Source organism: Struthio camelus, chromosome 15 (assembly GCF_040807025.1).
Source record: "Struthio camelus isolate bStrCam1 chromosome 15, bStrCam1.hap1, whole genome shotgun sequence".
Lineage (NCBI taxonomy): Eukaryota > Metazoa > Chordata > Aves > Struthioniformes > Struthionidae > Struthio > Struthio camelus.
The window spans coordinates 18,867,205-18,894,137 of NC_090956.1; the positions used below are offsets into that span (position 1 = coordinate 18,867,205).

At 64.7% G+C, this 26,933-nt stretch overlaps 3 protein-coding genes across 3 annotated transcripts; 2 read left to right on the plus strand and 1 right to left on the minus strand.

The window, feature by feature from the left end:
• Positions 1-699: 699 nt before the first annotated feature.
• LOC104143920 (uncharacterized) lies at positions 700-13,162 on the plus strand. Its single transcript, XM_068908983.1, has 16 exons — positions 700-2,210; positions 2,786-2,874; positions 3,094-3,177; positions 3,322-3,425; positions 4,314-4,426; positions 4,659-4,813; positions 4,890-4,986; positions 5,143-5,187; positions 9,055-9,471; positions 9,847-9,935; positions 10,789-10,872; positions 11,104-11,204; positions 11,309-11,421; positions 11,755-11,909; positions 12,024-12,120; positions 12,942-13,162. The coding sequence occupies exons 1-16, from the start codon at positions 2,064-2,066 to the stop codon at positions 12,990-12,992; spliced, it is 1,941 nt and encodes a 646-aa protein (XP_068765084.1). The 5' UTR covers positions 700-2,063; the 3' UTR covers positions 12,993-13,162.
• Positions 13,163-13,286: 124 nt separating this feature from the next.
• Positions 13,287-21,483, minus strand: ECI1 (enoyl-CoA delta isomerase 1). The gene is made up of 7 exons (XM_068908179.1): positions 21,351-21,483; positions 20,119-20,265; positions 18,854-18,981; positions 18,075-18,221; positions 16,512-16,633; positions 15,544-15,722; positions 13,287-13,809 (listed from the first exon to the last, which is right to left on the minus strand). Exons 1-7 carry the CDS (start codon positions 21,391-21,393, stop codon positions 13,643-13,645), a joined length of 933 nt encoding a protein of 310 aa, XP_068764280.1. The 5' UTR covers positions 21,394-21,483; the 3' UTR covers positions 13,287-13,642.
• Positions 21,484-23,327: 1,844 nt separating this feature from the next.
• Positions 23,328-25,733, plus strand: PTX4 (pentraxin 4). The gene is made up of 3 exons (XM_068908984.1): positions 23,328-23,984; positions 24,105-24,750; positions 25,017-25,733. The coding sequence occupies exons 1-3, from the start codon at positions 23,871-23,873 to the stop codon at positions 25,652-25,654; spliced, it is 1,398 nt and encodes a 465-aa protein (XP_068765085.1). The 5' UTR covers positions 23,328-23,870; the 3' UTR covers positions 25,655-25,733.
• The last annotated feature ends 1,200 nt before the right edge of the window (positions 25,734-26,933 follow it).

The window sequence follows — 26,933 nt, forward strand, 5'->3', positions numbered from 1 at the left end:
CCGGCAGGCAGAGCGATGCGCTGGTGTTTTGGAGTTTGCCGTTATCCTCGAGGGTTTGGTGGGATTCGTTTACGCCCTCGGAAGTCTTCGTCGGCGTTTCGATCGAGCCAAGCGCTTCCTTGGCCTCGCGCTGGAGACGCGTTATTGGCACTGATGGAAAGAAGTCTTTGTTTTCACTGAGTAAACCTTTGCTTTCGCTGAAAAAGGCCAGACGGAGCCCGAGGCCTCGTGCGCGCGTTGGCCGTGTGACCGCTTGGTAAGGGGAGTTCAGCCCTCCCCGTAAGTGCAGGTGCAGCTTGTCCTTCCTCGGGCAGAGAGCGAGCACGACACCAAAGGTACGTCGCGCTGCCCTTTCCCGCTCCACCGGCAAAAAACAGGCTTGCCCCGTCTCAGGCTCCGGGCGCCCCGGGGAGCGCGGCGCTTGGCACACGCGTGCTTGCACGGCGCTCGCAGCTGATAGTCTGGGAAGGACTGGGGGGAAGTTTTACCCCAGGGAGTTCGGCGCTGCGTGAAATACTTCCCGCGGGCGTTTTCCCTTGGGGGGGGGGGCGGCCGTGCTGCGTTGGGGGGCTCCCGTGGGAATCCAGCCTGGGCGAGGAAGGGGCCGGGGCAGGCGCCAGGCGGCAGGATACGGCCCGTGCGCCTGCCCCAGCCCCGCCATGGGGCGGGAGGGGGCAGGGCCGGGGTACGAGCCCCAGGGTGTCTGTCCCGGAGGGCGAGCGGCGCGGCAGGCGCAGGGGCGCCGTTGGGAGGACCCTCACCCCGGCCGGGTAAGGATGCTCGCAGGCAGGGAAGGTGCCGGGGGGGTATCCGGGATGCCGGCAGGCGCAGGGCACGGCAGCTGTAGGGTTTTGCGGGTCTCTGTCCCAGTGCAGACGCGGGGACGGGGAGGGACAGGCGCGAGGCAGGGGACTTGAGGGCCTCCCCGCCGAGATGAGAGCTGCCGGGGAGTCGCAGGGAGCACGGGAAGCCCGGCAGGTTCCCGTGCGGCGGTGGCTCTCCCTGTCACGTGGGCACCGGCACGCGAGGCAGAGTCCCGTGCTGGATCCCTGCGTCTCTTCACACCTCGGCGACTGAAAGCCAGGGAAGAGGGAGGCCGGGCGGCCGCGGGCTGTTAGAGGACAACTCTTTCCCGCAAGCGCTGCCGGGCACCAGGCGCTGCAGGCTGGGAGCTGCCGGCTGCTGCGGCAGCCCCGTGGCGAGGCGGAGGGAAGGGGCTCTCGTGGGAGCTCGCTCCGGCGGGGCGGATGCCCTGAGAAAGCCCTGCTTGGCGTCACTCTCCTGTGGTTCCTGGGCACCGGGGCTGGAAGGGATCCGGTTGGGCCAGTAGCTCCCTTTTTCCTTGGAGCACTTGTCCAAGGCTGAGCCCCTCTGCTCCAGGCCAAGAGAGGCGGCTGCGGGGAGCGTGGCGGTGGGGCAGCATGCAGCCACCCCGTCCTGGCGGACTGTGGCTGTGGGGCTGGGCGAGCAGGAGGGCAGGCACCCTTAGGACTGGGGGAGCCCCGAAAGCACAGCTTTCTGGTTGCCTGGCTGAGGTTGGAGCCAGACGGGTGGACCAGGGTGCACTGGCCTAGATGGCATCAGTGGGCTCCTGGTGGTAGGAGCCTACTACCTAGGGTGGATTCCCTAGAAGACAGGCAGAAAAAGTGCACAGCAAATGAGAAATAATGTGGAAGAGCATCGGTGTGTCACCTGCAGAAAGCACTTTTATTGCAGAGCTCTGCTTGGGACCAAATCCTGCCCTAGTCACATCTCAGGATGGCAGTGGGGTGCTCGTGGGTTCACACCTGAGCAGAGCTGGTCCCTCCACTCCAGGGTCCTCCGCTGAGGAGAAGGAGGGAGGTCTGCAAGGCAGGGCTGACCCAGCCTCCAAAGGGCACCCCAGTGCCCCAGCTCCCTGGCACTGAGGAGCTGACCTTGGCCGCTGCACCTGGTAGAGGCCATCGTGCCTTCCAGTGCAACCAGTATGGCAAGTGGGAATCCCCCGGCCACCCTCATCATCTGTGTCAAATTCCCCTGCCAGCCCTGTGGGCTGAGCCCGTTCCTGCCCCTCTGCACTCAGGATGGGGTCTGCAAAGCTGGCGCTGACGCTACTGGCTGCAGCTCTCCTGCTACCTGCGGCTGCCACGCTGAAGATCGGCGCCTTCAACATCAGGACGTTTGGGGACAGCAAGATGTCCAACAAGACTATCGTGGGTATCATCGTCACTGTGAGTGCTGCGGGGTGAAAGGAGTAGTCCTGGCTGCTCTCTGGTCTCTGGGAAACAGCAAGCTCAAGGCACCTAGACAGTGGCTTTCTGCCAGCCGTTTGTCCATCCACCTATCCTTCCACCCACCCACTCATCCATCCATTGGCCCACTCATCCACACACCTATCCATCCAGCCATCTGTCCATCCGTCCATCAGTCCATCCACTCACCGACATCCACCCATGCACCCATCCGTCTATCTGCCCATCTGCTCTTGCCCTCCCCACCTACACGCCCATCTCCAACCTTGGCCCCTGGCTGAGGACGAGTGGTGCTCGACTCTGCCTGGGGTCCTCACTCAGAGCAGCTTGCAAACAAGGTGCTGCTGGGATAACAGATGGGAGGTAGAAGGGTGTGAGAGGGCCCTGTATCACCCCAGGGTCCCTGCCCTTGACAAGCCATAAGAAACCCAGGACCTGCTTCTTCCTGTGCTCTCGGGTCTCCTGCTGCCACTGCAGCTTGGCACAGGCTCCCGTTGGTGCCCTTGTGAGCAGCTCCCGGCTGCAGGCGGGTGGTTCTGAGCTTGTCCCCCTAGATCGTGTTGGAGTATGACATCATCTTGGTGCAGGAGGTCCGCGATACTGATCTGAGCGCTGTGAAGAACCTGATGGACCAGCTCAACAGGTGACTCTGACAGGGCTGGGGGGTGGGTGCATGCTGGGTGCAAACGGGGCCCTGTGGCAGAGCCTGGCCAGCGTCCTGCCGCATCAGGGCAGCTCTCGCTCGGATGGCCACTGTGCCTAGGGGCAGCTTGCCAAGCTGCTTGGCCTTGGCCAGAGAGAGCCCTGTGGGAGCCAGGAGACATGGTGTGCCTTCCTTTTCCTCTCTGTGTCTTGCTCTTAGTGTGTTGCCGCACCCATACACCTTTTTGGTCAGCAAGCCGCTGGGTCAGAGCACCTACAAGGAGCAGTATCTCTTCATCTACAAGTAAGGGCTGGCAGGATGGGAGGGCTTCAGCCAGAGTCCAACCTCCACAGTGTTGGCTGCTGTCCCCACTGGCAGCTCCCCAGGGTGGGGAGCACCTCTGGGTGCCCCAGCTGTGGTGGAAATGGTGCTTCTCTTCTCCCCCAGGTTGGACATGGTCTCCGTGCTGGAAAGCTACTACTATGACAACAGCAGGGCTGGTATCTTCAGCAGGGAGCCCTTCATCGTGAAGCTTTCCTCACCCCACACACGTAAGCAGAGTTGGCACCTGGAAGCGTGCTGGCACCGCTTGCTGCTGATCTGGGGTCAGAGAGTGTCTGCTGCGCCTCCAGCACCTCCAGGCAGAGTGGGCAGCAGCCCTCGAGACCGCACAAAGTGTTTGGGAGCTGTGCTCGGCCTCGGAGCAGGCCTGGCTCCTGGCCTTGGTGTGGCTTCACCTCCACCAGCACTGAGCGTGGCCCAGGGCCATGCGCTGGGCTAAGCGGGGGCTGCCAGAGCCGAAGCTGACCTCCCAGCTCAGGAGCAGAGTTGCACACCTGGATCAGCCAGAACCCCTGCTCAGGGACTTTGCTGGGGTCATTCACTGCTGTGGGCCCTTCTCCCACCCATGCATGCCAGGGATCCCGGGTACCTCCCATCGTGTGCCATCTCCCACCGTGTGCCATCTGCCATTGCGTGCCTTCTCCTATCATGTTCCTTCTCCCACCTTGTGCCTTCTCCCATGACATGCCTTTTCCCATCACGTGCCTTCTCCCATCCTGTGCCTGCTCCCATCGCATGCCATCTGCCTCCACGTGCCGTCTCTCCCAGCCTCCCCATGTCAGCTCCCCATGCCACGCTCCCATGCACCCGTCTCTCCTCCCACCCACTCACTGTCTTCTTACCAAAGCCGAGGGGACTTCAGAGAAGTAATGGGAAACAAGAAGCAATTCCCAAACACGCGTGGAGGGATGGAGGCTGCCACAGCAGGGAAATTCAGGCCTCGAGGACAGCCAGGCGGCATAAAACAAGGCTGCTTTCATTTGGAAGCTTTTGCTGGCCGGCTGCCGGGCTTGGGCCCCCGGCGGCTGGTCTCCCTGGGGGTCTCTGCTCCCTTCCCAGGCCCTGGCGGCTCAGGGCTCGCGGCTCTTCTCCGGCAGCGGTGGAGGAGTTCGTGCTGGTGCCCCTGCACGCGGACCCCGACAACGCGGCGGCCGAGATCGACGCGCTCTACGACGTCTACGCGGACGTCGTCAGCAAGTGGGCGACTAACGTAAGCAGCGCCGCAGGGCGGCGGGGGGCGGCGGGTGGCCTCCCCGGGAGAGCGGCGCCGTGGCCCGGCCCGGCCCGGCCTGGGGAGCCGGCGGGCGTCCGTTGGGGCCGAGCGGGGCCGAGCGGCGCCTCGGAGCCGGGGCGATGGCGGCTCGCTGGCCCCCCTCGCTGCTGGGCCGCCGGGCCTCCGCGGGCGACCCCGGCGGACCGGGTACGGCGGCGCCGCCCCGCAGGACATCCTCTTCCTGGGCGACTTCAACGCCGCCTGCTCCTACGTCGCGCCGTCCGCCTGGCCGACCATCCGCCTGCGCGCCCTCGAGGCCTGCGAGTGGCTCGTCCCCGAGGGCGCCGACACCACGGTGACGCTCACCCGCTGCACCTACGACCGGTGAGGCGGCGGCGCGGCGCGCGGGGCCGGGCGAGGGCTGGGCGCGCGGCGCTCACCCCCGCCGGTGCCCCGGCAGCATGGTGGCCTGCGGCTCCGCGCTGACCGCCGCCGTCCAGCCCGGCTCCGCCGCCGTCAACAACTTCCAGCAGATTTTCCACCTGCAATACCGGGACGTGAGTGAGGGGCAACCGCCGTCCCCGGCGTAGCCGCGGCTCTCGGGCCTGAATATTTTGGGGACTGGCCCAAATGTCGGGCTCGGAGCTGCCGTAGCGACGCCCGGCCGGGCCGAGCGAAGCCACCTCTCCGCTTTTCCCCCCCTCCCCGTTCAGGCGTTGGCCGTCAGCGACCATTTCCCGGTGGAGGTGACACTTAAAGCCCGCTGACGCCCTCCTCGCGTGGACGGCTGTCGGCGCGGCCCCGCACACGCGCGCCTCCCGGGCGCCCCCAGCGCTGCCTCCGCTTGCTGCCGCCGTGCCCGGGACGGGCCCCGCGGGGCGCCCGGGACGCCTGCGCTGCCAGCAGTGTCCAGCGCGGCCGGCGAAGCTTCATACCGTCTCCGTGACGTGCTGCGAGGCGTCTCTCCGAAGAGCTGGTCTTCCGAGGTCTTGGGATTGTGGGATGCTCTCGGCTTTCATTAAAAGAGTAACTCGTTTTCAGCCCTCGCTGCTTGGGAGGGAGATTCAGGCTCCCGCGAAGGCGCGCGCTCCCAGGCGCACGTCCCCGCCGTGCCCACGCCTTGCCAGGCGCCCGCGCAGCCCGCGGGTGCGCCCAGCTGCCCACGGCTCCCGCGGGAGCGCGCGGCCTCTCCGTGCAGCCGGCCGGAGGGACGAGCGGCCGTGGCATCACTCGCACGCCGTAGGCCTGGTTTCGGTGTCTCGCCGCCGCTGAGCGCGCCGTTGACACTGCATTTTGGGGCGGCAGCCCAAGGGCAGAAGGACGTTTTGCAGAGAAACCTCCCCCGAGTGCACGGCACTTCGGGTGGCAGATGTTCAGCGGCCACATGCTGCCCTGGCCGGAGCGGTCCCCGAGCCCCGCGTCCTGGCGATGGGCGCAGCCCAGGGTGGCCGCGAGCTGCTACGGGTGTCCCAGCTCTTCTCTGCTGTTCAGCCCCGTCCCTCCCCTCCCGACTGCCCCGAACGAGCTGCATCCCTGGCACCTTCAGCGTCGCAAGGGAGCAGAGCAACAGGGTGCTCGGGAGGGAAAGGAGAGGTCCCAGCACCCCAGAGCCTCCCGCCTCGGCCGCTGGCTGGGAGGCACCCAGCAAGCTGGACGATGTGGCTGCCCGGGGCGGGTGGTACATCTTGCGACCGTGCCACCAAGCCCTGGGCTGCAGGTGGCCTGGCCCGCAGGGAGGGATGGTGGTGTCAAAGGAAGGGCCTGGAGGGCCCCAGCCTGACTCAGCCTCCTCGCTGCGTCGGAGGGTGCGTACGGCTCCTTCCCCATCTCCCCGAGCCGCTGGGGCCGGAGTCCTTGTGGGAGCCCGGCGGCTGCGGGGCGTTCGCCAGGGAGCGGCAGATGATGCTCACAGCGGCGGCAGGACGGGGGACCGTGAGTCAGCTCCCGACGCAGAGGCACGGGGCATCCTGCCAGCTCGGGAGCGTTGGGTGCCTCCTGGCAGGGCTGGGTGCCCCCCGGCACGGTGGCTGACGCGCCCCGCAGTTTGAGGCTTGTTCCAATGAGTCTCTGGTGGGTGACGGGGGATGTTGCAATGAGAAAATTGGAAGTGGGGAGACCCTGGGGCCATGCACAAGCTCCTCTGAACCCCTGCGAGTCACCCCACACCTGCAGGGCTGGGGCGGCCCCGGTGAGCTCAGCCTTGGGGTGCTGCGCAGAGGCACTGGGTGCCGTTCCCCAGGTGGGGGCTGCCCTGGTGGGCAAGGGGGCAGCAAGCCCGGTGCCGAGGGCAAGACCTGTCCATGCCGCCCCTGGGTTTACGGGCCCCACCACAACGTGCTGCACCCAGCGAGCCCTAGGGTGGCTGCGGGGGTGCCCGCGGCAAGGCCATGCCGGCCAGCACTGAGGCCATCTCCCCCTCAGTCCTGGCACGATGGGCACCAGCTCCAGGGGAACAGGGCGATGCGGGAACGAAGATGAAATGCTCTTCCCATGCAGAATTGGGCCATGAGCTGCCCAGCAGGGACTGTGGAAATCGAGAGTTTAGCAATCCTCCAAGAATGCACGAATGCGTCTGAGGATACCGGCGTCATCCCATGACAGGCCGCGAGGATGCTGAGCCCAGCTACGTGTGCCAGAGCCCGGCAAGCCCCGGCAAGAGGAGCCGTTGCCCTGGCCCCGGGGCTTCATCCAGCTGGGGCACCTCCCGCGCTCAGCCACGATAGGACCCTGGCCCCAGGCTGGGACTGCGGGGGCCGGATCCTGCGCAGGGTGAAACGCCATCCTGCTGCACTGCTCACGTAGGGGCCAAGCACCACCAGGACAGCAGCTGAGGCTGTTTTGGAAGCCCATCATGGCTGTTTTGGGCCACCGCCGGAGCTACTTCATGGCTTCGCAGCTGGCTCGTTGCGTGGAGGCTTGTTGGGCCACCAAGGGCTCAGCCTGCTCGACCGGAACAACGTGCCATTTCCTTCTGTCCTTATTTCCCTTCTAATTATCTCGTCTACTGAGAAACTCATAAAGGGCTGAATCACCTTCATTAAGGCCATTAGCTTTTGCTGCCTGGCTTGCATCACGTGCCTTGGTGCGGGCATTAGAAAGCACTCGGCCCCAGCCAGCTGTGTCCAGGCTCCGTCCGTGTGGCTGGCAGTCACCGTGGCCTTGGGGTCAGTCTTGTGGCATGCACCTAAACATGGCACATGTCCAAAGGGGCCGACGTACAAAGCCCAGGGCCAAGTGGGCTAGGAGGTCCACTCGACCCAGTCGAACGTCTTCGGTGGGGCAGGCGGCTGCTGTGCAATGCGGGTGCCTGCTGTGCTGGGGAACAGCATGTGATGCCAGCACTCTCCTTAGGTCCCTGATGGCCCTGTGCCAGAGGCTAAATCTGCTGGCCTGCCTCATGCTCACTCCTTTGGTCCCACTCCTGGCTCACCCATCGCCTCCTGGCTCCTCCAAGGTGTCCTAAGGATGCACGCGGCAGGTTTCCTCCCCGCCTGGCCGTCGTTACACTTCACGTTCAGAGGTGGTTACGCTGGCCCCACCCTGTCGAGGTGTAGGTGGGGGTTTCCTAATATAGGAAGGCACCCCAACGCCGTGCCAAAACATCCACAGGGGTGTCCAGCTCATCCTGCTTTGCTGACACCTCGGCCGGGAATAAAACAGCCGGCGCAGATGCCAGGAGGGCAGAGCTGCTCCGCGCCCCGCGCCACCCGCTTGCTCCCACACCTCGGCACGGTAAGGACGGGGCTGGATGCCTGCAATGAGTTTTCGGTCTGGGGCTTGGGTTCCCGGCAGGGTATTTTGCAGCTGCATTGAGACCGAAGTATGGCTGAGAGCTCGGTTATTGCTATGGCGCAGATGGTTGCTGCTGGGAAAGTGGGTCAGTGCTTGTGGTTGGGCTGAGAAACTGGAGAAATTAGGCTTAGCTGGTGCCTTCCTAACTTTCCTAACCTGACTGTTGAGGCGTGCAAACCCAGCACGGAAAGCCCAACAGGCACCTAGCTCTGGGGAGCAGCAAATGCAGAGGCGGGTCAGCAGAGGACAATTTCAGGATGCAAAACTGTGCAGGGCTGAAGGCGCTGAAGGCCAGGATTTGCATTGGACAGCGACGGCCCTGGGGGACGAGAGCTGGGAGCGGAGCAAACCTGAGGCCCTGGAGACCTGTGGCCTCGGCCCCAGCAGGACACGGCATGGCCGCGAGCGGGTGTCCCCGCTCTTGGGGACGCCCCGGACAGCAGGGGCTCCCGGGAGTGCCCTGAGCGAGTGGCTCGGGAGGAAGAGGAGGAAGGCTAACCCTCCGGAGCGGCCTCACCTCCAGCCACGCTCCGGCAAGCTGGCGGCAGCCGAGCTTGGGAAACCTCTGGGATCAGGCAGCCGGCATACAGCCTGGGCCAGCTCTGCAGGCTTCACCGGCGCGGCGCGGCCAGGCTCAGCTCCCCAGCCCCGGCCGAGCGGGGCTCAGGGCGGACCTGCCCTGCCGGCGCGGTGCCCTGTGCCAGGACGGCCCGGGGGCACCGCGCCGGGCAGCCCCGGCCCCGCTGCGGGTGTGATTTGCCGAGTTTTGCCTAGCGCTTAAAGTGGTGGCAGGGAACCAGGGCTCCTAGGGTCTTCCTTGGCTTGGCAGCTGATGTATCGCCCAGCCCCGGCCAGGTCCCTTCCCTTCTTCTTCGATGGTGAGGTCCTACAAACCTGCTGGCGATGGCACGGGCAGCGAGCGCCTCGGGGGACGGGACCTGGGGACGGGGCTGCTGGCTCCTGTGTGCCCTAAGTGGATTTTTTTTTGCTCCATCCCCAAGCCCGGAGCGGTTTCCCAAGCCCAGAGCAACGCCCCGGGCCGAAGCGTGGGAATGCAGCGCCTATGGCCACGGCCCCGCGGCTCGGCGTCCCTCCGCGGCAGGGCGGGCACCGCGCCGCTGGCGCTGTCCCTGCTGGCCGCGGCCCTCCTGCCGCCCGCGGCTGCCGCGCTGCGGATCGGCGCCTTCAACATCCAGGCGTTCGGTGACAGCAAGATGTCCGACCAGCTCGTCGCGGGCGTCCTCGTCGAGGTGAGCGCGCCCCGCGCCGGGCCCGCGCGCGGCCGCCGGTGGGGACGGGCTGCGCTCGCTGGGGCAGACGGGAAAGGCTCGGAGCCGCGTGGCGAGGACTCCGCGGGCCGGGCCGGTGTCCCTGGGGAAAGGGGCTGCACAAGCAAGGACAGGGGGCAGGGACACCCCGCGGTCCCTCTGAGCCCACCACGGGGGCATCTCTTCCTGTCCCTGAGGGATGCGCAGGTCACCGGCCGCTGGAGCCCGTGCTGGCGTCGGGGTCCCCAGCCGGGAGCGGGCGACCCCATCCCTGAGTGTCCCCCCCCAGCGCCCGCGGTGGCCCCGAGCCAACCCCCAGGCCGCTCCTCACCGTGGCGGCGGTTCCCGTCCCCGCAGATCCTCAGCCGCTACGACGTGGCCCTGGTGCAGGAGGTGCGCGACTCGGACCTCAGCGCCGTCACCCAGCTCCTGGAGCAGCTGAACAGGCACGAGCGGGACCGGGGCTCGGAGGGTGGTGGCTCGGTCCCTTGGCGCCCCGCGGTTGGTGGCCGGCGGTAGGGACCGGCCCCGGCCAGGGCACCAGCGCCATAGGAGCGGCGGGAGCTGCGCCCGGGGAGGAGCGGTGAGGACGCTCCAGCTGAGCGCAAACAAGTTAACTCACCAGTGACCCAGACCCCACGTGGGACGACAGCGCGGAACAGGGGAGGAGGCGCAAAGCTGCGTGAGCAATAAAAGCCAAAAAGTGCGCTAGAGCAGTGGGGGTTTTTTCTTTCCAAAAAGAGGAATAAGAGTAAAACACTGAAAACTTGGTAAGAGAAATGAAAAGGAGCATCCTAAGCGCCTGCAGGTAGCCAGGAGCTTAGAGGTTAGCGCCGAGGCAGGTGCTGGCTACCAAAAAAGCCGCGGGGAGCAGGGCTGGGGGAAAGCGGGGTGGTAGCAGCCCAGCACCCCTCCCGAAGCTGAAGTTGCATCTAAATACAGAAAACCGAGAAGAACCAAAGGTCTGGTGAAACGCCATAAGACGGGCGGGAGCAGAGCGTGGGGGTGGCTACAAAGCCCTGTGCGGAGCGCGGTGGGAGCAGGCGGCTGGCCAGCGTCCCCGCCGCCGGGCACCGGGGCTCAGCCCCGAGCTCCTCGGAGGGTTGACCCACCGGCGGACAGCGGGGCGGCTTGGAGGCACCGCAGCCCGCGTCACCCTACGGCCAGGCTGCAGCAGGCTGATGGCTGGGGACAGTGGGACCAGCGTGGTGGCCGTGCTGTACCGGCTGAGCTGGGGCCACCCCAGGAACGGGCAGGCACCCCACATCACGCTCCTGCTGTCGTGTCTTGTCCCCGCAGCGCGTCCATGTCCCCATACGCCTATGAGATCAGCGGGCCCCTGGGACGGGAGAACTACAAGGAGATGTACCTCTTCATCTACAGGTAACGGGGCTTGCCCCACCGCAGGCCCACCCCAGCGCCACCCTGAGGTGCCAGCAGGATGGGGTGAGGGCTGGGGAGCCCAGACGTGGGTGCCGGTATGGCCCTGTGTCACCCGCAGGGGGTCCAGGCACCAAAGCCACCATGGCAGGATGGACCACAGCAGAGCTGAGCACCCCAAGGACAATGCTTGTGGGCCATGCGGTTGCATCACTGTCCCCTTGGTCCCCCCAGAACGGAGGTGGTGTCTGTGGTGGACACCTACCAGTACGAGGATCCCCAGGACGTCTTCAGCCGGGAGCCGTTCATCCTGAGGGTGTCGTCGCCCCACACGAGTGAGTGTTGGAAGGGCCGGATGGGCACGGGTGGCCCTGGAGCGATGGCGCGGGAGGTGACGGGTGGCCATGGCCGCACCAGCTCACGGCTCTCTCCCTGGCAGAGGCAGAGGAGTTTGTGCTGGTGCCACTGCACTCAGCGCCGCACGCCGCCACGGCCGAGATCGACGCGCTCTACGACGTCTACCTGGCCATCGTCAGCAAGTGGGACACCGACGTGAGCAGGGCAGGGGCACGGGGCCGTCTGGGCACAGCGGGTTGGGGGCAGCGCTGAAGGACAGACACAGACACCCCTCTGAGGTCCCTTTGGATCCAGACCAAGTCTCTGGCCATGAGCGGCACCTGTGCCAGCTCAGGGCTGATCTGAACCAGGCTCTGACCCCAGCGGTGGTGGCATGTCTTCAGCCCACCATGGCGTTTCGGTGCTACGTCTCCCTTCAGGGCAAAGCCTGGGCTCAGAGATGGAGTATCCCCAGGGGATGGCTGGTATTGGGTGCAGCAAGCAGCCCAGCACCGCCATTGCCCACCCTCCGCTCTTCCCTTTCTGCAGAACATCATATTCCTGGGGGACTTCAACGCTGACTGCTCATACGTCAGGCCAGGCGACTGGTCCTACATCCGCCTGCGCACCAGCAACGTCTTCAAGTGGCTGCTCCCCGACAGCGCTGACACGACCGTGGGGAAGTCGGACTGCGCCTATGACAGGTGACCACCACCGGGGACGTGGCCCACAGCTCCGGTGGTGCCTCTCCTGGGGCAACGTGGGGAGGCACGGAGCGGAGGTGAGAACGGGACCCACCGAGCTTTGCTTCCTTCCAGGATTGTGGTATGCGGATCTAAGCTGAAGAGAAGCATCGTGCCAAATTCGGCTACCGTTTACAATTTCCAGCGCGCTTTCCAGCTGGAGCAGGAGGAGGTGAGCCGGGCTGATAAACAAGAGGCTCAAGCAGGTAGCAAAGCCAAGATGGCCCTGGGCAACCCCAGGTGCAGCCAAGCTGTCCAGACCATGCTGGTTGCCAGCATTCGTTAAGGATTAGACAGGGCCCCAGGCCACAGCCCCGTAGCAGCTGCATTTCAACAACAGCTCCAAAGTTCAAGCAGCTCCAGCACCACGCACCTCAGGGCGTCCTGCCTCCCTCTGTGGCATGTCTGCCTCTGCGCAGCGCCAAGCTCCCAAGAAGCCACCAGAGACTCCCATGGCCCCTCACGTAAGGCACCCTCCTCTCCTGAAACGTGGCAGTCAGCCCCCAATCAGTTAACTTGGAGCTCTGGGTGCTGAAGGACCCACAGGTGGGAAAATGAGGGGTGATTTTGGATTATTACCTATCTCTGCAAGGAAACTCTGCATGCAGGCCAGGAGCCTTGGGGCAGGGGCTTTTCATGGCCCTTCATGGGTAGGAGCAGGCACGTTAGGGACAGGACTCCATGGCTTAGGGCAATTGAGGATTTTCAATCACCTCTAAAGCAACTTAGCACAGAGCTCCTGAGACAGCCCAGGTCTTGCAGGGCAGGCACCATGCTGCCAGCACCTATGTGCAGTGTAGACCACTTCTGGGCATCTTTCTGTGAGAGGAGCCAAAACTGGAGCCTTGTGTGTTGACTTCCCTGGGGTTGGGGACATCGTGTCCCTCTCAGGCAGGCAGAAGGGTCTTGCATGGAGGGCCCTGCCTGCACCACCAGTAGCCAGGGTTTGATGAACCCTCACGACACACCTCCCCACCTCTTGTCCTCCTCCAGGCCCTGGCAGTCAGTGACCATTTCCCAGTTGAAGTGAAGCTGGCGGCTTGAGCTCCTCCCACTGCCACAGACTATGATGCAGCTCCAGCTCCCAGGACCGGTCTCCATGAAGGGGCCCTCCGCAGCCCCATCCACAAGCCCTGCATGTAGGCTGCCCCTAGGCTGGCCTGGAGAAGGGTCACAGCACGACACCAGCCGCACCGAGGCCCCGAGGCCCGCATTGCTCACGGCAGAGCCCTCTCAACCCGTCAGGAGCTGGAGCCTGGGGGACAGGCCAACATCAGCCAGCCACCCTGCTGCCAGGAAGTGGTGACTGGAGACAGACTCGGAAACCAAGCAGCCATCTCCCGCCTCCTCAAAAAAGGGCTTTATTGACAAATCTCATTTTCACAATTTAGCGTTAGAAAGGAGGGAGGCTATCCAAAGACCTGCGGGCTTAGGCCACAGTGGTGTCAGATGCTCTCCCTTTCTGTTCCTCGGGTGAGCTGAGCAAAACAGCTCTCCCCGCTCTCAGGAAAGGCAGCAGCGGTGTCAGGCACTGAATGGGGATGAACAAGAAGGGGTGGTGGGGCAGCCACTGGAGCAGGCAGCACATCGCCGATTGCTGGCAGTACAGAGGACTTCACTGTAAAAGTCTACAGCTACTGCAGCATTTCAGTGTCACGCAAGCTCCTGGGACCAGGCCTCAGCTGGCTGGCTCCTCAGCTCTTCTTCTTCTTCAGCATCTCCATATACATGCGAAGCGACTTCTGGATGGACTCTTTCGTAATGAAGCTGATGAAGTTCTGAATGTCTTCCTCCCGGTGAGCTACCAGGCGGTCCAGCACCGACTTCCTCATCATGGACTTGGTGAGCTGACGGGCATGGTCTGTGGAAAGGAGAGTGAGGAGAGGGAACATGCATGGCCCCACCGTTAGTGACCAGCTCTTGGCCCCTGTCACCATGTGCAAGCACCACAGAAGCAGAGGTACTGCACACTGAAGGGCTCTTTACACCAGCAGGGAAAGGCATAAGACCAAACCCACTGCCTGGAAGCTGAACTGGATAAATTCTAATACAATAAATTGCGATCTGTATCTGTCAATGGGGAAATGACTGCTCTAGTGGGACAAATTACAGAAAGAGTTGAGCACTCCCCAACTCTTTGTGTCCTCCAAAACACACCCAAACACACGTTACCAGGCTCAGGACAGCAGTAACTGAATAAAATTCTCCGAAATTGTTCTGGCCCCAACCCAACCCTTCTGATTTCTGGCAAGACAGTCTACTTGTGTCAAACATCTTGTACAAAAGCCAGCTGCATTGTGGCCTCAAGTTCATCCCAACAGCAGTTTCCGGGCTGTGATTGCGATGCACGCTCCTAGCCAGTGTAATTCAGCACAGATACGTGGATGCTGATAGAGCAGCACTGGCTGCCTTAGCTGGTGGAGGCCTGGAGCGCACATCTGTTCACGCACAGAGCAATGCACACTGGTGCAGCCACACATTTTTTGCACTGATGTTGTGCTGCCAGTGCGTTGCAACAGTGAAGGTAAGATAATGACCCACCCCCACACACTGTGAACCCAGAATCGCTTCCTCTGCGCAGCACCTCTGTGCTCTAGATAGATCCACCTGGACAGGCTCTCGCTGGCTCTGGCTTAGGGCTCTGTGGAAGGATCTGCATGGTGCCTCCCGCAAGCCAGGAGAAGGTAGAACGGAGACGTGCCCCCTTGTCAGGGACCAAGGATCAACTGTCTCCACTCTTATGCCAGGGCAGGAGAGCCAGAGTGAGGTTTAGGGACACTCTTCCAGGTAGGGACACTAATGAACAGTCCTGGGACCTGTCCGTTTCTGTCTGCATTTCTGTTTCATTCCGATTTCTAGGGAAGGAACAGCCAAAGACTGACGTGTAGTTGCACCTCACTGCACAGGTTAGGACGTGGCATGGGATGGGATAATTCAGATCCAGCTGTGCTGTGTGGAGAGGAGAGCCCTCTCCTTACCCCAGGAAACATGTGCTTCTCATCATGGAGCAGTCCAAACAAGCATCTGATGTTTGCATTTGCTGTCTGTCCTAACGCCTCATCCCCTTCCTCAGCTCAGTGGCAGCACAGAGCCAAGAGCTGACCAAACCATTCCTCTGGAAACACAGGGTGACCAGCTGCCTGGGCACTCACGCCCTGCCTGCTCCCAGAGGACACAGTTCCGTTCCCTCAGCTCCACGACAATTTTCGTCCTTGCTCCTTACATCCCCACCAACAGATACAGAGATCCAGGCAAGGTTTTCACCTTGAATTCGTGCACCTCCAGTTCGACTCAGCAGAGCTGGCAGAGTGAGCTGGACTGCAGCCGAGCAACTTGCACACCCAGCACACCCTGTCCTCCCGCCCAGGTCCATTGGTGAGCACATCTCTGTTAGCCTGAGGCTGCTTGGACTGCTTTTCTGAGCTTTCCTACCTCCCAGCCATTGACACGTTCAATTTAAATGGCAACTGCTACATAGCTCCCAGGCAGCAGCCTCAGTATCTGTCCTCCCCACATAGATTGATTAGATCCCTCCTTCCGTGCTGATCACTGCCCAAAAGCAGCAGCAGTCTGCCGGAGGAGGTGCCTGTCTTACCGGGAAGAGCCAGCCACTGTGCTACAACAGCCGCAGCCTTGTCCCGTAGCTTCTCCTCTGGCACCAGCTCGTCCACAAGGCCAATCCTGTGGGCTTCAGGTGCAGAGTGAAGGCAGCCCAGCTGGAGGGAGCGTTCAGCGACTCGGTGTCCCACAACGTTCACAAATGTGTCTTTAAACCTAAACGAGAGAGGAGGAAGAGCCACAGTCAGGCAAAGAAACACCCAGCAAGAGCTGAACCCAGACATCAAAGCTAAGGGCACTGCTCACCACAGAACCTCTGCTTTGGTGCCCTGGTCACACTCCCCAGGCATGGGTCTCCAAATTGCAGCTATGAGCTCAGCAAGGCAAAGCCAGCAACGCACTTTTTGCAAAATCTGGCAAGTGGAGCCATTTTTAGTGTTACCCTAACAGAGTCCCCTGCCCTTTGCGTGAGAGCTATTCTATTTCTTCTGACCGCACAGGTCCCAGCTGTGCCCACTTGGCATCAAGTGAAAGCTACTCCCCAACAGCATATTTACATGCCCTTAGGGCAGCCAAGGTCAAGGGGTCTGTATCTCCGTATACTAACTGTTGCTATGCTTTGAAAGGTTTTCTCTACAGCTACGGGATTTTGCAGGTACATAGGCTGTACCCACAGAAAAGTATATTCCCAGACCAAGCTCAACCATGGCAATCTCCTGGCATTAGCTTCTGAGCAGATTGCAGTCAGAAACTGAGGTCCTTGCTGGTGAAGGATGCAAAACAAGATGTGAGAACATTCTGCAACCTGAAAGGGTTTTGGATATTTACAGGACAAGACAGACAAATCAGATGCTGAGCTGGCTGTATCCTGTAACCGTGACTATCTGATCACTCCCTTGGGACGGTCACATGCAACTACATCTCCGTGACCAATTAAAGCTTATTAATAGACCCCCTGAAGATGAACTCAGCACATGAGCTTAGAAGTGAAAGACACTGGCCTACCAGAAGGGAGCCACAATGCCCAGCTGTGCTTCGTTCAGGCCGATGCTGAATTTGGGGTTCTCAGCCATGATTCTGTAGTCACACGACAAGGCAAGGAGACAGCCTCCCGCTGGGCTGGATCCCTGGCAAAGGGAAGGAAAGAGTGAGTCCAGGTCAGTCCCCATTTTCTGGCTACAAATGTTCCTGGCCTCCTACCCCCAGTAGCCTTGCTGTTTCTTCCACAACAGGGAAGATACAGGGAGATGGAGCTGTCAGGGACAGTGCTGATGTCCCCCAAGTCCCTGCTCAGCTGATTTGAAAGAAACGGTCCAAAACCAGCCACTAAAGACGACTTCTGATATCTTTACCAGAGTTTGTCCTTTCATTTCTTAACTCTGTTTCTAGCATTTTCCCAGCCTGAAAATCTGACTACTCAATTTGTTCCCACTGAGTTTTACTCTTTAGTTCTTAGACTCCAATAGAGAAAGTGTTAGATGGGCTACAAACCCTGCAGTGGAGATTTGTTAAAGCATTCTCTTATGAGTTGGTAATCCTAAACGCCACAAAAATAGTTTTGTTCAGGGGCTCTGTAACAGCTCCCATCTGTAAAACTTCCGTTTGAGAGCATCTTTGCCATGACTCGGTGCTTCCTTAGCCCTGCACCATATGGCCACAGGAGGGTGGTCAGAGACCCAGCTGCCTTGTGATACCCACTTCAAAGAGGGTCTGCTGACAGACACAGAACCACGCGCTGCCAAAGCGGTACTACATTGAAAAACTCAAACATGACCCCTAGCAGGTAACAGGTACAAATCTACAGACCCTGTGATTCAAATGGCATTCAGATGGTTCCCTGCTGGCAAAAACCACAGTCAGAGTAACAAAACCCAGGGAATAAAGCACTGAAGGCTTATTGCACTGCCCAGGTCTGAAGCATCGCTGCCCAAAGGGTTGAGGATAAGCATTTGCGACACTGCACGGCCCCCATCTGATCTCCTCCCCTCCGGCTGGCTACCAAGGCGATGCATCAGCCAAGCGATGCTGGGCAGCTCCTACCATACTTATCAGTGAGGAAGCAGAAGGTGGGCAAATGACAAGCGTCCTTTGGACTCCCTCTCTCCTAACTGCTCAGCTTCTCCAGTACTCCGTTTGCCTTCGACACCTCCCTGGGCTTTAACACTGGCCTACAACCCTCCTCCCTGTCCTCCAGCCTGGAGGACAGATTTCCAGCTGAGTTCTTGGGGCAGGCTATGGCCCTCGCTGCACTAAGCACCACTCAAGTCTGAGCAGAACGAGCCCCTGCTGGTGGGACGTGAGTGCTGGGTGAGTCCTCCGCTGCAGCTAAGGTGCTGTTAGGACACCCGTGCCAGGCGTATAGCTTACGCAGAGGCTGCAACATCCCACACGCTCCCACATGTCAGCGCACCAACCCTACAGCCACGTATGCCGCCCTGACATCCCAACGGGTTCTTTCAGCACCGACCAGCCTGATTTTTCGGCTGTCCCTGCCCACACAGTGCACACAAGCCACAGCAAGTGACAGGCCGCGCAGGGCAGCTGGGAAGGCAGCTCTACAGGACTTGCATTGATTGCGGCGACTGTCACCATGCTGGAGCCGTAGAGCCTGAGCCACGTCTCCTGCACAGCTCTCCAGAACTCCCCATAGTGCTCCGTGCTCTTCCCACACATCTCGGTGATGTCCAGGCCAGACGAGAAGATTTTGGGAATGGCCTGGAATTAGGAAAATACAAACATCACTGGGAGTCACAGCTCAACGATGACCCTTCAACCCTCCGAGCACTTGGCCTGGAACCCCTAGGAAAGAGAAAGCTGAGGTAAATCAGGGTCTTCTGGGGTACTGAAACAATCTCCTCAGCATTCCCACGGACTGGATCACGGCAATGCTGCGGCCCACAGGGCCGGGGCTCTGAACGTGGACGTCATCATCAGAGCCCGTCTGGGGGTACCTCTGTTATGCAGCACAAAACCTGCCCTGTCCCATCCCCGGCACAGCCTCGTACGCACATCATGCCTGGAAACGAATGCTGGCTTCCCCTAGCCCCCCCGCTTTGGGCAGTTCAAAAGATCTCAGGGGATTTGCCAAGTTTGTAGACGGACAGATTTGATTTTAATGAGCAATGACAGCGCTTTGTTGTAGTTCTTACGCTAGAAAAGGCCACGGAGGAAAGAGCACGGCCCTTGCAAGCCTCCTCGGCCCTGTTTCTGGAGCCCACTAGAGCTGTGTCCTGGCTTTCCTGTGCCTCTGACCAGAGATCCAGGAGACCGAGCACGAGCAAGGCAACAGCACCCGCGCCTGCCAAGCCACCCTGCAGCTCGCACCGCGACCCCAGGGCAACACGTACAGATGTGAAGATCACGCCCCGGCAACCCCGGTCGTTCTCCAGCTTCTCCAGGCTTATGCAAAACTCAGTGAGGAAGTCCAGGCTGAGGCTGTTGACGGGAGGGCTCTTAAACTTCATCGTGGCTATGCCTGCGCCATGGCAAACATGGAGGCATCAGAAACCCCTCGCCACCGCGGCATGCACCGCGCGTACACACGTCTTACCCAAGAGAATTTCATCTGCCTTCCTGCTTCGCCGCTCAACCCAGACTGTATCTTTTTAGTCCTAGTAATTTGGCTGTTCTCCTAAGAGCCCCCAGTGCCGGATCAAAAGCAGGATGCTGCCTTTAAGCAGATCTGCCTGCAAGCCACGGCTCGCCCATTGTGCACAGCGTGGTGGCCATGCTGGGAGTCCCGAAACCCAGCCACCTTCGGGGTGCCAAGGCCCAGAGGTCCCTGCCTCCCTGGACTAGCTAGACAAGGCCAAGACTGCAGCTACTCTCACTGCAAACAGCCTGTAGCCGTGCCTGGGGAATAACAGTCTGCCTTTGAGAGCCTGCGCCCTGCCCAGCTGGACATGACATGTGGGGAGGGCTCTGTCCCCTTATCCCCTCCCGAACAGCACTGCCCTACTCCAAGTGGCCCTCAGAAGCCCCTGAGCCGAGTGCTCGTAGTCTGTGCTGCTGCCACTACAGGCTGGGGACTGTCCACCCAGGCTGGGGACAGTGCGAGGACGGGCCCGGGGACCCAGCAGCCAAAAGCAGGCCCCTGGGCAATGTTTGGGTGACAGCTATTCCTGGCAGCCAGGACACCGAAATCCCCAACAGCTGCTCACCGAAGGAGTGCCTGCCACTCTGCCAGGTCCTCAGGGCAGGGACCCTGCTGGGAGGCAATGCAGGGGCAGGAGAGGGAGACGTGAGGTCCACCAGTGGGGGACAAGCCAAGGTGGCGGTGACAAGCCTTGCTGCGTCAGCCGGTGTTTGCACTTGGCACGCAGGTGGCACCCAGCCACGTCAAATGCCCACAGCTGGTGAGATCCCTGTCCCCAAACACTTCTCTCCGATGGTCCTAAGCAGCTGCAGCTGGAACATTTGGGGCTTTGGAGGCTTTCCATGCCCAGGGCCACGCGTGCCATGAAAACTAAGCTGGGCACACGTGCTGCAGGACGCCTCCGCCTAACGTCAGGGCAGGTGCAGAAGAGGGCCTGGGGATTTAGATGTCCACGGCCATGCCCCGCAACGCGCCCCAGGGTGAGGGCAACGCTGGCAGAGGTGCCACCAGCCGTACCTGAGCCCTCGTCCAGCTCCACCAGGACCTTGTCGTTGCTGAAGGTACGCCGCTGGGCGAGCAGGAGGCCAGGGGCCCGCGGGAGGCCGGGGGACATCCGGGCGGCTCTGCCCCACGCCTGGGGCCGGCTGCAGAGGGGCAGCACGCCTGGGGAGCGGAGGCAGGTGGGGTTGGGCACGCACGCGGCCGAGCCCCCGGCCTCCGCTGCGCGGCGTGCGGGGCTGCGCTGCCCCCAAACTGTCCTGCACGGATATGGTGGTGGCGGGCGTACAGGAACACCTCGACCCACAGCGGAGGGACGCAGCAACCGCCCCAGCCCACGGTGGGGGGACACGGGGGACATCTGAGGCATGGCGCGGGGACATGGGGGAGGGCGTGTCTCATGGGGGGGCCTGGGCACACCCTGGCCCATGGCAGGGGGACACGGGGGACAACCTGACCCACGGCAAGGGAGACGGTGGACAAACCTGCCCCATAGAGGGGAGGACGTGGGGGGACATGGGGACACCTGGACCCGCAGCAGGGGGACAGAGGGGACAACCTGACCCACGGAGGGGTAACACGGGGACACCTGGATCCACAGCGGGGGGACACAGGAGAAAACCCTGCCCCGCGGCAGGAAAACACGGGGACACCCTGCCCCACGGCGGGAGGGACACGGGGACAGCCGGACCCACGGCGGGGGGACACGGGGGACAACCCTGCCCCATGGCGGAGGGACACGGGGGGACATGGGGACACCGTGCCCCACGGCGGGGGGACACGGGGACACCTGGACCCACGGCGGGGGGGCACGAGGGACAACCCTGCCCCATGGCGGGGGGACACGGGGGGGACATGGGGACACCGTGCCCCACGGCGGGGGGACACGGGGGACAACCCTGCCCCATGGCAGGGGGACAGGGGGGGACATGGGGACACCGTGCCCCACGGCGGGGGGGCACGGGGGACAACCCTGCCCCATGGCGGGGGGACAGGGGGGGACATGGGGACACCGTGCCCCACGGCGGGGGGACACGGGGGACAACCCTGCCCCATGGCGGGGGGACACGGGGGGACATGGGGACACCGTGCCCCACGGCGGGGGGGCACGGGGGACAACCCTGCCCCATGGCGGGGGGACACGGGGGGACATGGGGACACCGTGCCCCACGGCGGGGGGCCACGGGCACAGGGAGGGCTCGGGGGGCCGCGGGGTCACCCCGCCCCACGGAGGGGGCGCGGGGCCGCACCTGGCCGGACGATCCGGCGGGCGAGGGTCGGCGCCGCCGCCATCTTCCCGCGGGCGGGTCAAGGCTGCAGCTCGGGGCGGTGGGCGGGGCGTCATCACCCCGCCCCGCCCCCGCCCCCAGACCACGCCCCCTCCCGCCCTGCCCCGCCCCCGCCGCCCCTGCCCCGCCCCGCGGCGCGCACGTGCCGCCTGCACCGGCCGGTCCTGCCCCTGCCCTGCACCCCCTGCCCTGTCCTGCACCCCCTGCCCTGCCCCCCCTGCCCCTGCCCCGCAACCCTGCCCTGCCCGCACCCCCTGCCCTGCCCCCCTGCCCCGCACCCCCTGCCCCGCACCCCCTGCCCTGCCTGCACCCCCTGCCCGCACCTCCTGCCCCGCACCCCCTGCCCTGCCTGCACCCCCTGCCCTGCCCACACCCCCTGCCCCGCACCCCCTGCCCGCACCTCCTGTCCTGCACCCCCTGCCCGCACCTCCTGCCCCGCAACCCTGCCCTGCCTGCACCCCCTGCCTGCACCTCCTGTCCTGCACCCCCTGCCCTGCCTGCACCCCCTGCCCGCACCTCCTGCCCCGCACCCCCTGCCCTGCCTGCACCCCCTGCCTGCACCTCCTATCCTGCACCCCCTGCCCGCACCTCCTGCCCTGCACCCCCTGCCCTGCCTGCACCCCCTGCCCGCACCTCCTGCCCCGCACCCCCTGCCCTGCCTGCACCTCCTGTCCTGCACCCCCTGCCCTGCCTGCACCCCCTGCCCCGCACCCCCTGCCCCTGCCCGCACCCCCTGCCCCTATCTCCTGCCCCTGCCCCGCACCCCCTGCCCTGCCTGAACCCCCTGCCCGCACCTCCTGCCCCGCACCCCCTTTCCTGCCCGCACCTCCTGTCCTGCACCCCCTGCCCTGCCTGCACCCCCTGCCCGCACCTCCTGTCCTGCACCCCCTGCCCGCACCTCCTGTCCTGCACCCCCTGCCCTGCCTGCACCCCCTGCCCGCACCCCCTGCCCGCACCTCCTGTCCTGCACCCCCTGCCCGCACCCCCTGCCCTGCCCACACCCCCTTTCCTGCCCGCACCTCCTGTCCTGCACCCCCTGCCCTGCCTGCACCCCCTGCCCGCACCTCCTGTCCTGCACCCCCTGCCCGCACCCCCTGCCCTGCCCACACCCCCTTTCCTGCCCGCACCTCCTATCCTGCACCCCCTGCCCTGCCTGCACCCCCTGCCCACACCTCCTATCCTGCACCCCCTGCCCGCACCTCCTATCCTGCACCTCCTGCCCTGCCCGCACCTCCTGTCCTGCCTGCACCCCCTGCTCCGCACCCCCTGCCCTGCCCACACCCCCTGTCCTGCCCGCACCTCCTGTCCTGCACCCCCTGCCCTGCCTGCACCCCTTGCCTGCACCTCCTATCCTGCACCCCCTGCCCTGCCTGCACCCCCTGCCCACACCTCCTATCCTGCACCCCCTGCCCGCACCTCCTATCCTGCACCCCCTGCCCTGCCCGCACCTCCTGTCCTGCCTGCACCCCCTGCTCCGCACCCCCTGCCCTGCCCGCACCCCCTGTCCTGCCCACACCTCCTGTCCTGCACCCCCTGCCCTGCCTGCACCCCTTGCCTGCACCTCCTATCCTGCACCCCCTGCCCTGCCTGCACCCCCTGCCCACACCTCCTATCCTGCACCCCCTGCCCGCACCTCCTATCCTGCACCCCCTGCCCTGCCCGCACCTCCTGTCCTGCCTGCACCCCCTGCTCCGCACCCCCTGCCCTGCCTGCACCCCCTGTCCTGCCCGCACCTCCTGTCCTGCACCCCCTGCCCTGCCTGCACCCCCTGCCCGCACCTCCTGCCCCGCACCCCCTGCCCTGCCTGCACCCCCTGCCCACACCTCCTATCCTGCACCCCCTGCCCGCACCTCCTATCCTGCACCCCCTGCCCTGCCCGCACCTCCTGTCCTGCCTGCACCCCCTGCTCCGCACCCCCTGCCCTGCCTGCACCCCCTGTCCTGCCCGCACCTCCTGTCCTGCACCCCCTGCCCTGCCCGCACCCCCTGCCCTGCCTGGCTGGCCCACCCTTCTGCATGTGCTCTGCCCTGCCCACCCTGCCTGCGCAGCCCATCCTGCCCTGCCCCTGCCTGCCCTGCCCCTCCGCTGCCTCCTGCCCGCGCTGCCCAGCCCGGCCCCCGCGGGTTAGTCCCGGCTGGGAAACCTCGGCTGGCGGCCCCCGCGCCAGGCCCCCTCCTCACCCTCAGCGGCACCTCGAGGCCCGGCACACGCGCAGCCGGGAGCAGGAGGCACCGCGGGGAGCGGCGGCGGGAGGGACGCCCGCCTGCGCTCCCCGCGCCTGCACCGCTGCCTGCGCCTCCTTCAACTTGGCCGCTCGGCAACACGAGAGGCGTCTGCAAACCTCATCGCGCCGGAGGCCGGAGCCGGGCAGGGCGCCGGGAGGAGCGCGAGCCCCGGCTGGCTGGCGCTGAGCGCGCCGGACGGAGGCAGGGCAGCGCCGGGGGCTGGAGCCCGTTTCGCACGGCGCCGCCGGGGAGGAGGATGCTGCCCGCGCGCCTGCTCCTCGCCGCCGTCTGCCTGCAGGGCAGCCTGCTGCGGGCGCCGGGGCCGCCCGCGAAGCCCTTCCTCGAGCGCCTGCGGAGACTCGAGGAGCAGGTGGAGGCTCGCGGGCGGCCCTCAGCCCCGCTGGCCCCGCGTGCTTTTGGGAAGCCGAGCGGCAGGCGGCCTCGGGGCGGCGGGGTGGGCGGCTCACCCAGCGCCCCGTCTCTCCCGCAGTTTCGCCGCTTCCGGGAGGCGACGCTCACCCATCTGCAGGGCATCGCCGGGAACTACAACGTCTCCTACAACATCGACGCGCGGTTCGAGGCGCTGGCGCGCCAGGGCGAGGCGGCGGCGGCGGCCCTGCGCGACTCCCGGGCCGCCCTGGGCGCCGAGCTGACCCGCGTGGCTGCCGTCGCCGCGCGCCTTCGCGGCGACGTGAGCAGGCTGGAGGGCCAAGTGGCCGCCCTGGGCGAGCGGCGCGACCCGCTCGCCCACCTCCCGCGCCAAGAGCTGCGGCGCCTGCGGGGAGCCGGCCGCAGCCGGGGTGCGCGGCCGGCCGCCCCGGAGCAGCAGCCGCGGGGCCAGGCTCCCCCGCCGGACCTGTCGGAGGCGCTGAGCGGCTGCCAGTGGCCGGCAGAGCGCCGGGCGGCAGGCAGGCCGCCAAAGGCGAAGAAGTTGCAGGCCTGGCGCAGGCAGCGGGAGAAGCCACGGGAGGAGGGCGACCGGCCGCTGGCCGAGGCCGGGAACGGCGCAGCGCTCTGGGAGGCTGCGAACCGCTCTCGAGACGGGGCACCGGGACCGCCAGCCGCGGGACAGCCGCTCCCCGGCCGGGCCGGGCTGCGCCAGGAGCAGCCGCCGGCCCCCGAGCAGCTGGAAACAAGTACGTCCGGGGGTTTCCTTGCGCGCGGGGGAGGCTGCCTCCCGCCAGCCTGGGGCTCAGCCGGCAGGAGCCTCCGGGTGCAAACCCCAGCCGTGGAGCGGGGCCGCGGGCCGCGGCCGTCTCGTTTCCCCCCACAACGAGTTTGTGGGGCGAGTTACGGTTGGAGAAAGTCAGGCCAGGCGCCGGGCCGGGCCGCGGGGGAGGCCGGGAGGCGAACGTCGCGCGCTGCCGCTGGCCGTGACCGTGCCGCTTGTCTTCCTCCGCAGTCTGCAACGTGGGCTCCGCGCTGCTCTTCCCCAACACGTCCGTGGAGAACGCGGCCGTCTTCCGGCCCGGGCTGCGAGCGGGGCTGCGGGCGCTGTCGCTGTGCGCCTGGCTGAACACCCCGGCCCCGTACCTCGGCACCCTGCTGTCCTACGCCACCGAGGACAACGACAACAAGCTGGTCGTGCACGGCTGGGACAGGGGCCTGCCGGGCTCCGTGCACTTCGTCATCGGCGACCCGGCGTTTCGGGAGCTGCCGGTGGCACGGCTCCTGGACGGCAAGTGGCATCACCTCTGCCTCGTTTGGTCGTCCGACCAGGGCAAGTACCGCTTCTACGTGGACAGGAGGCTGCTGGCTGCCGGCTCCGGCTTCCAGCAGGGCTATGAAATTCCCGCCGGTGGCTCGCTGGTGCTGGGCCAGGAGCAGGATGGGGTCGGCGGGGACTTCGACCCCTCGGAAGCCTTTGAGGGCCGCCTGGCCGGCTTGGCCCTCTGGAGCCGGGCTCTCATGCCCGGAGAGGTGGCCAGCATGGCAACTGGCCAGGGGCTGCCCCCCGGTCCCCTGCTCACGCTGGCCGATGCCTCCCCGCAGGGTTGGGTGCGCAGGGTCGAGTGCGCCTGTCTTGAGCGCTGCTTGTGAGAAACGCGGCCTGTTTCCGCGGCACGCAGGAACGGTGTTGCCTCCCGGTAGTTAAAGTTGGCTTGTGGTGCCCGGCAGACGTGAGCCGCTTCCTCCTTGAGTGCGATGGGATACCGGGTGCAGGAGGGGCCCCGCGATAGTTATACATTCCCTGTACCTGTGCTGGCCGGGACGGTGTTCATGGGGACGCGGGGGTTGGTCACGTCCCCGTGGCGGTCGCGGGCTGGCTCGAGGGTGGAGGCAGCGGTCGGAGGCAGCTCCTGGCGCCCCGTCCCTCCGTGCGCCTTGCCTCCTGCAGCCTCGCTGCAAACTCGCGGGAGCTGCCACCAGCTCCGGGGGGACCACGACAACCACTCAGCAGTGTGGGTGGTTGCGGGACAGTCGCTCCCCGGCCGGGCCGGGCCGCGCCAGGAGCAGCCGCCGGCTGCCGAGCAGCTGGAAACAAGTATGTCCGAGGGTTTCCTTGCGCGCGGGGGAGGCTGCCTCCCACCAGCTTGGGGCTCAGCCAGCAGGAGCCTCCGGGTGCAAACCCCAGCCGTGGGGTTTGACAACCACTCAGCAGTCTTTGCCGTGGCACGGGTACAGCAGGTGAGCGAAAATAAAAGGGATGTTGGCAGCCAGGGTACAGTGGAGGTGGGGCAGGAGCCGCAGCTCTAGTCCCGGGGCACTGTAACCAGCCTCAGCTGCTGCTTGTCCAAAAGCTCTTCTGACCCCGCTTACGGCACTGCCCCCCTCAAACACTGCAACCCAGTTTCCAGGGGTTTCCCCTCTCCGTATCGGCCAACACGAACCCTGCTGCGCGTCCGAAGGAGCCGGCCGAGCTCCCCGGCGCTGCCTTCCGCCAGGCTCCCCGGGCCAGCGCGGCGCAGCGGGCCCGGCTGCGGGGGCTGCGGCAGCGAGGGACTGGGCTGAGCAGCCTGGCGCCGGCGGAAAGGGTGGTCGAGCCGCGGGCCGGGGTCCCCTCGGCCAGCCGGGACTGGTGCCGCGTCCGTGTGGTCGGTTCCCAGCCGCAACGTCTCCCAGGTCTCACCTCCGAGAGGTCTCACCTCTTTTTTTTTCCTCCGATCTCTCCCTTTGTGGTGCCGTTTATAGCCCTGGCGGGTAAAAAAAATCCTGGGAGGAGAGAGCGCGGCCAGCATGCCTCCGCGCGGCCGGAGCCGTTTGTGTTGTGGGAAAGAGCTTTGGGCTGTTTTTACACCACAACGTTTGCCAACGCGCTCCACGCGAGCCGCTTCCTTCTGAAGCCGCGACTCGTCCCCAGGTCCGCGGGTCCGTCCTG

Bases quoted from the DNA above. Each gene is read 5' to 3' on its own strand.
- ECI1 (XM_068908179.1), bottom strand. From the start codon at position 21,393: ATGGCGGCGGCGCCGACCCTCGCCCGCCGGATCGTCCGGCCAG. The intron at 18,982-20,118 runs GTACGGCTGGTG...GCCATGGCGCAG, and splicing joins GGAGCTGGACGAGGGCTCAG to GCATAGCCACGATGAAGTTT. The intron at 16,634-18,074 runs GCAAGTCCTGTA...TCCCTTTGCCAG, and splicing joins TGACAGTCGCCGCAATCAAT to GGATCCAGCCCAGCGGGAGG.
- LOC104143920 (XM_068908983.1), top strand. From the start codon at position 2,064: ATGGGGTCTGCAAAGCTGGCGCTGACGCTACTGGCTGCAGCTCTCCTG. The intron at 3,426-4,313 runs GTAAGCAGAGTT...CTTCTCCGGCAG, and splicing joins GCTTTCCTCACCCCACACAC to CGGTGGAGGAGTTCGTGCTG. The intron at 4,814-4,889 runs GTGAGGCGGCGG...GTGCCCCGGCAG, and splicing joins ACCCGCTGCACCTACGACCG to CATGGTGGCCTGCGGCTCCG.
- PTX4 (XM_068908984.1), top strand. From the start codon at position 23,871: ATGCTGCCCGCGCGCCTGCTCCTCGCCGCCGTCTGCCTGCAGGGCAGC. The intron at 23,985-24,104 runs GTGGAGGCTCGC...TCTCTCCCGCAG, and splicing joins TGCGGAGACTCGAGGAGCAG to TTTCGCCGCTTCCGGGAGGC. The intron at 24,751-25,016 runs GTACGTCCGGGG...CTTCCTCCGCAG, and splicing joins CCCCGAGCAGCTGGAAACAA to TCTGCAACGTGGGCTCCGCG.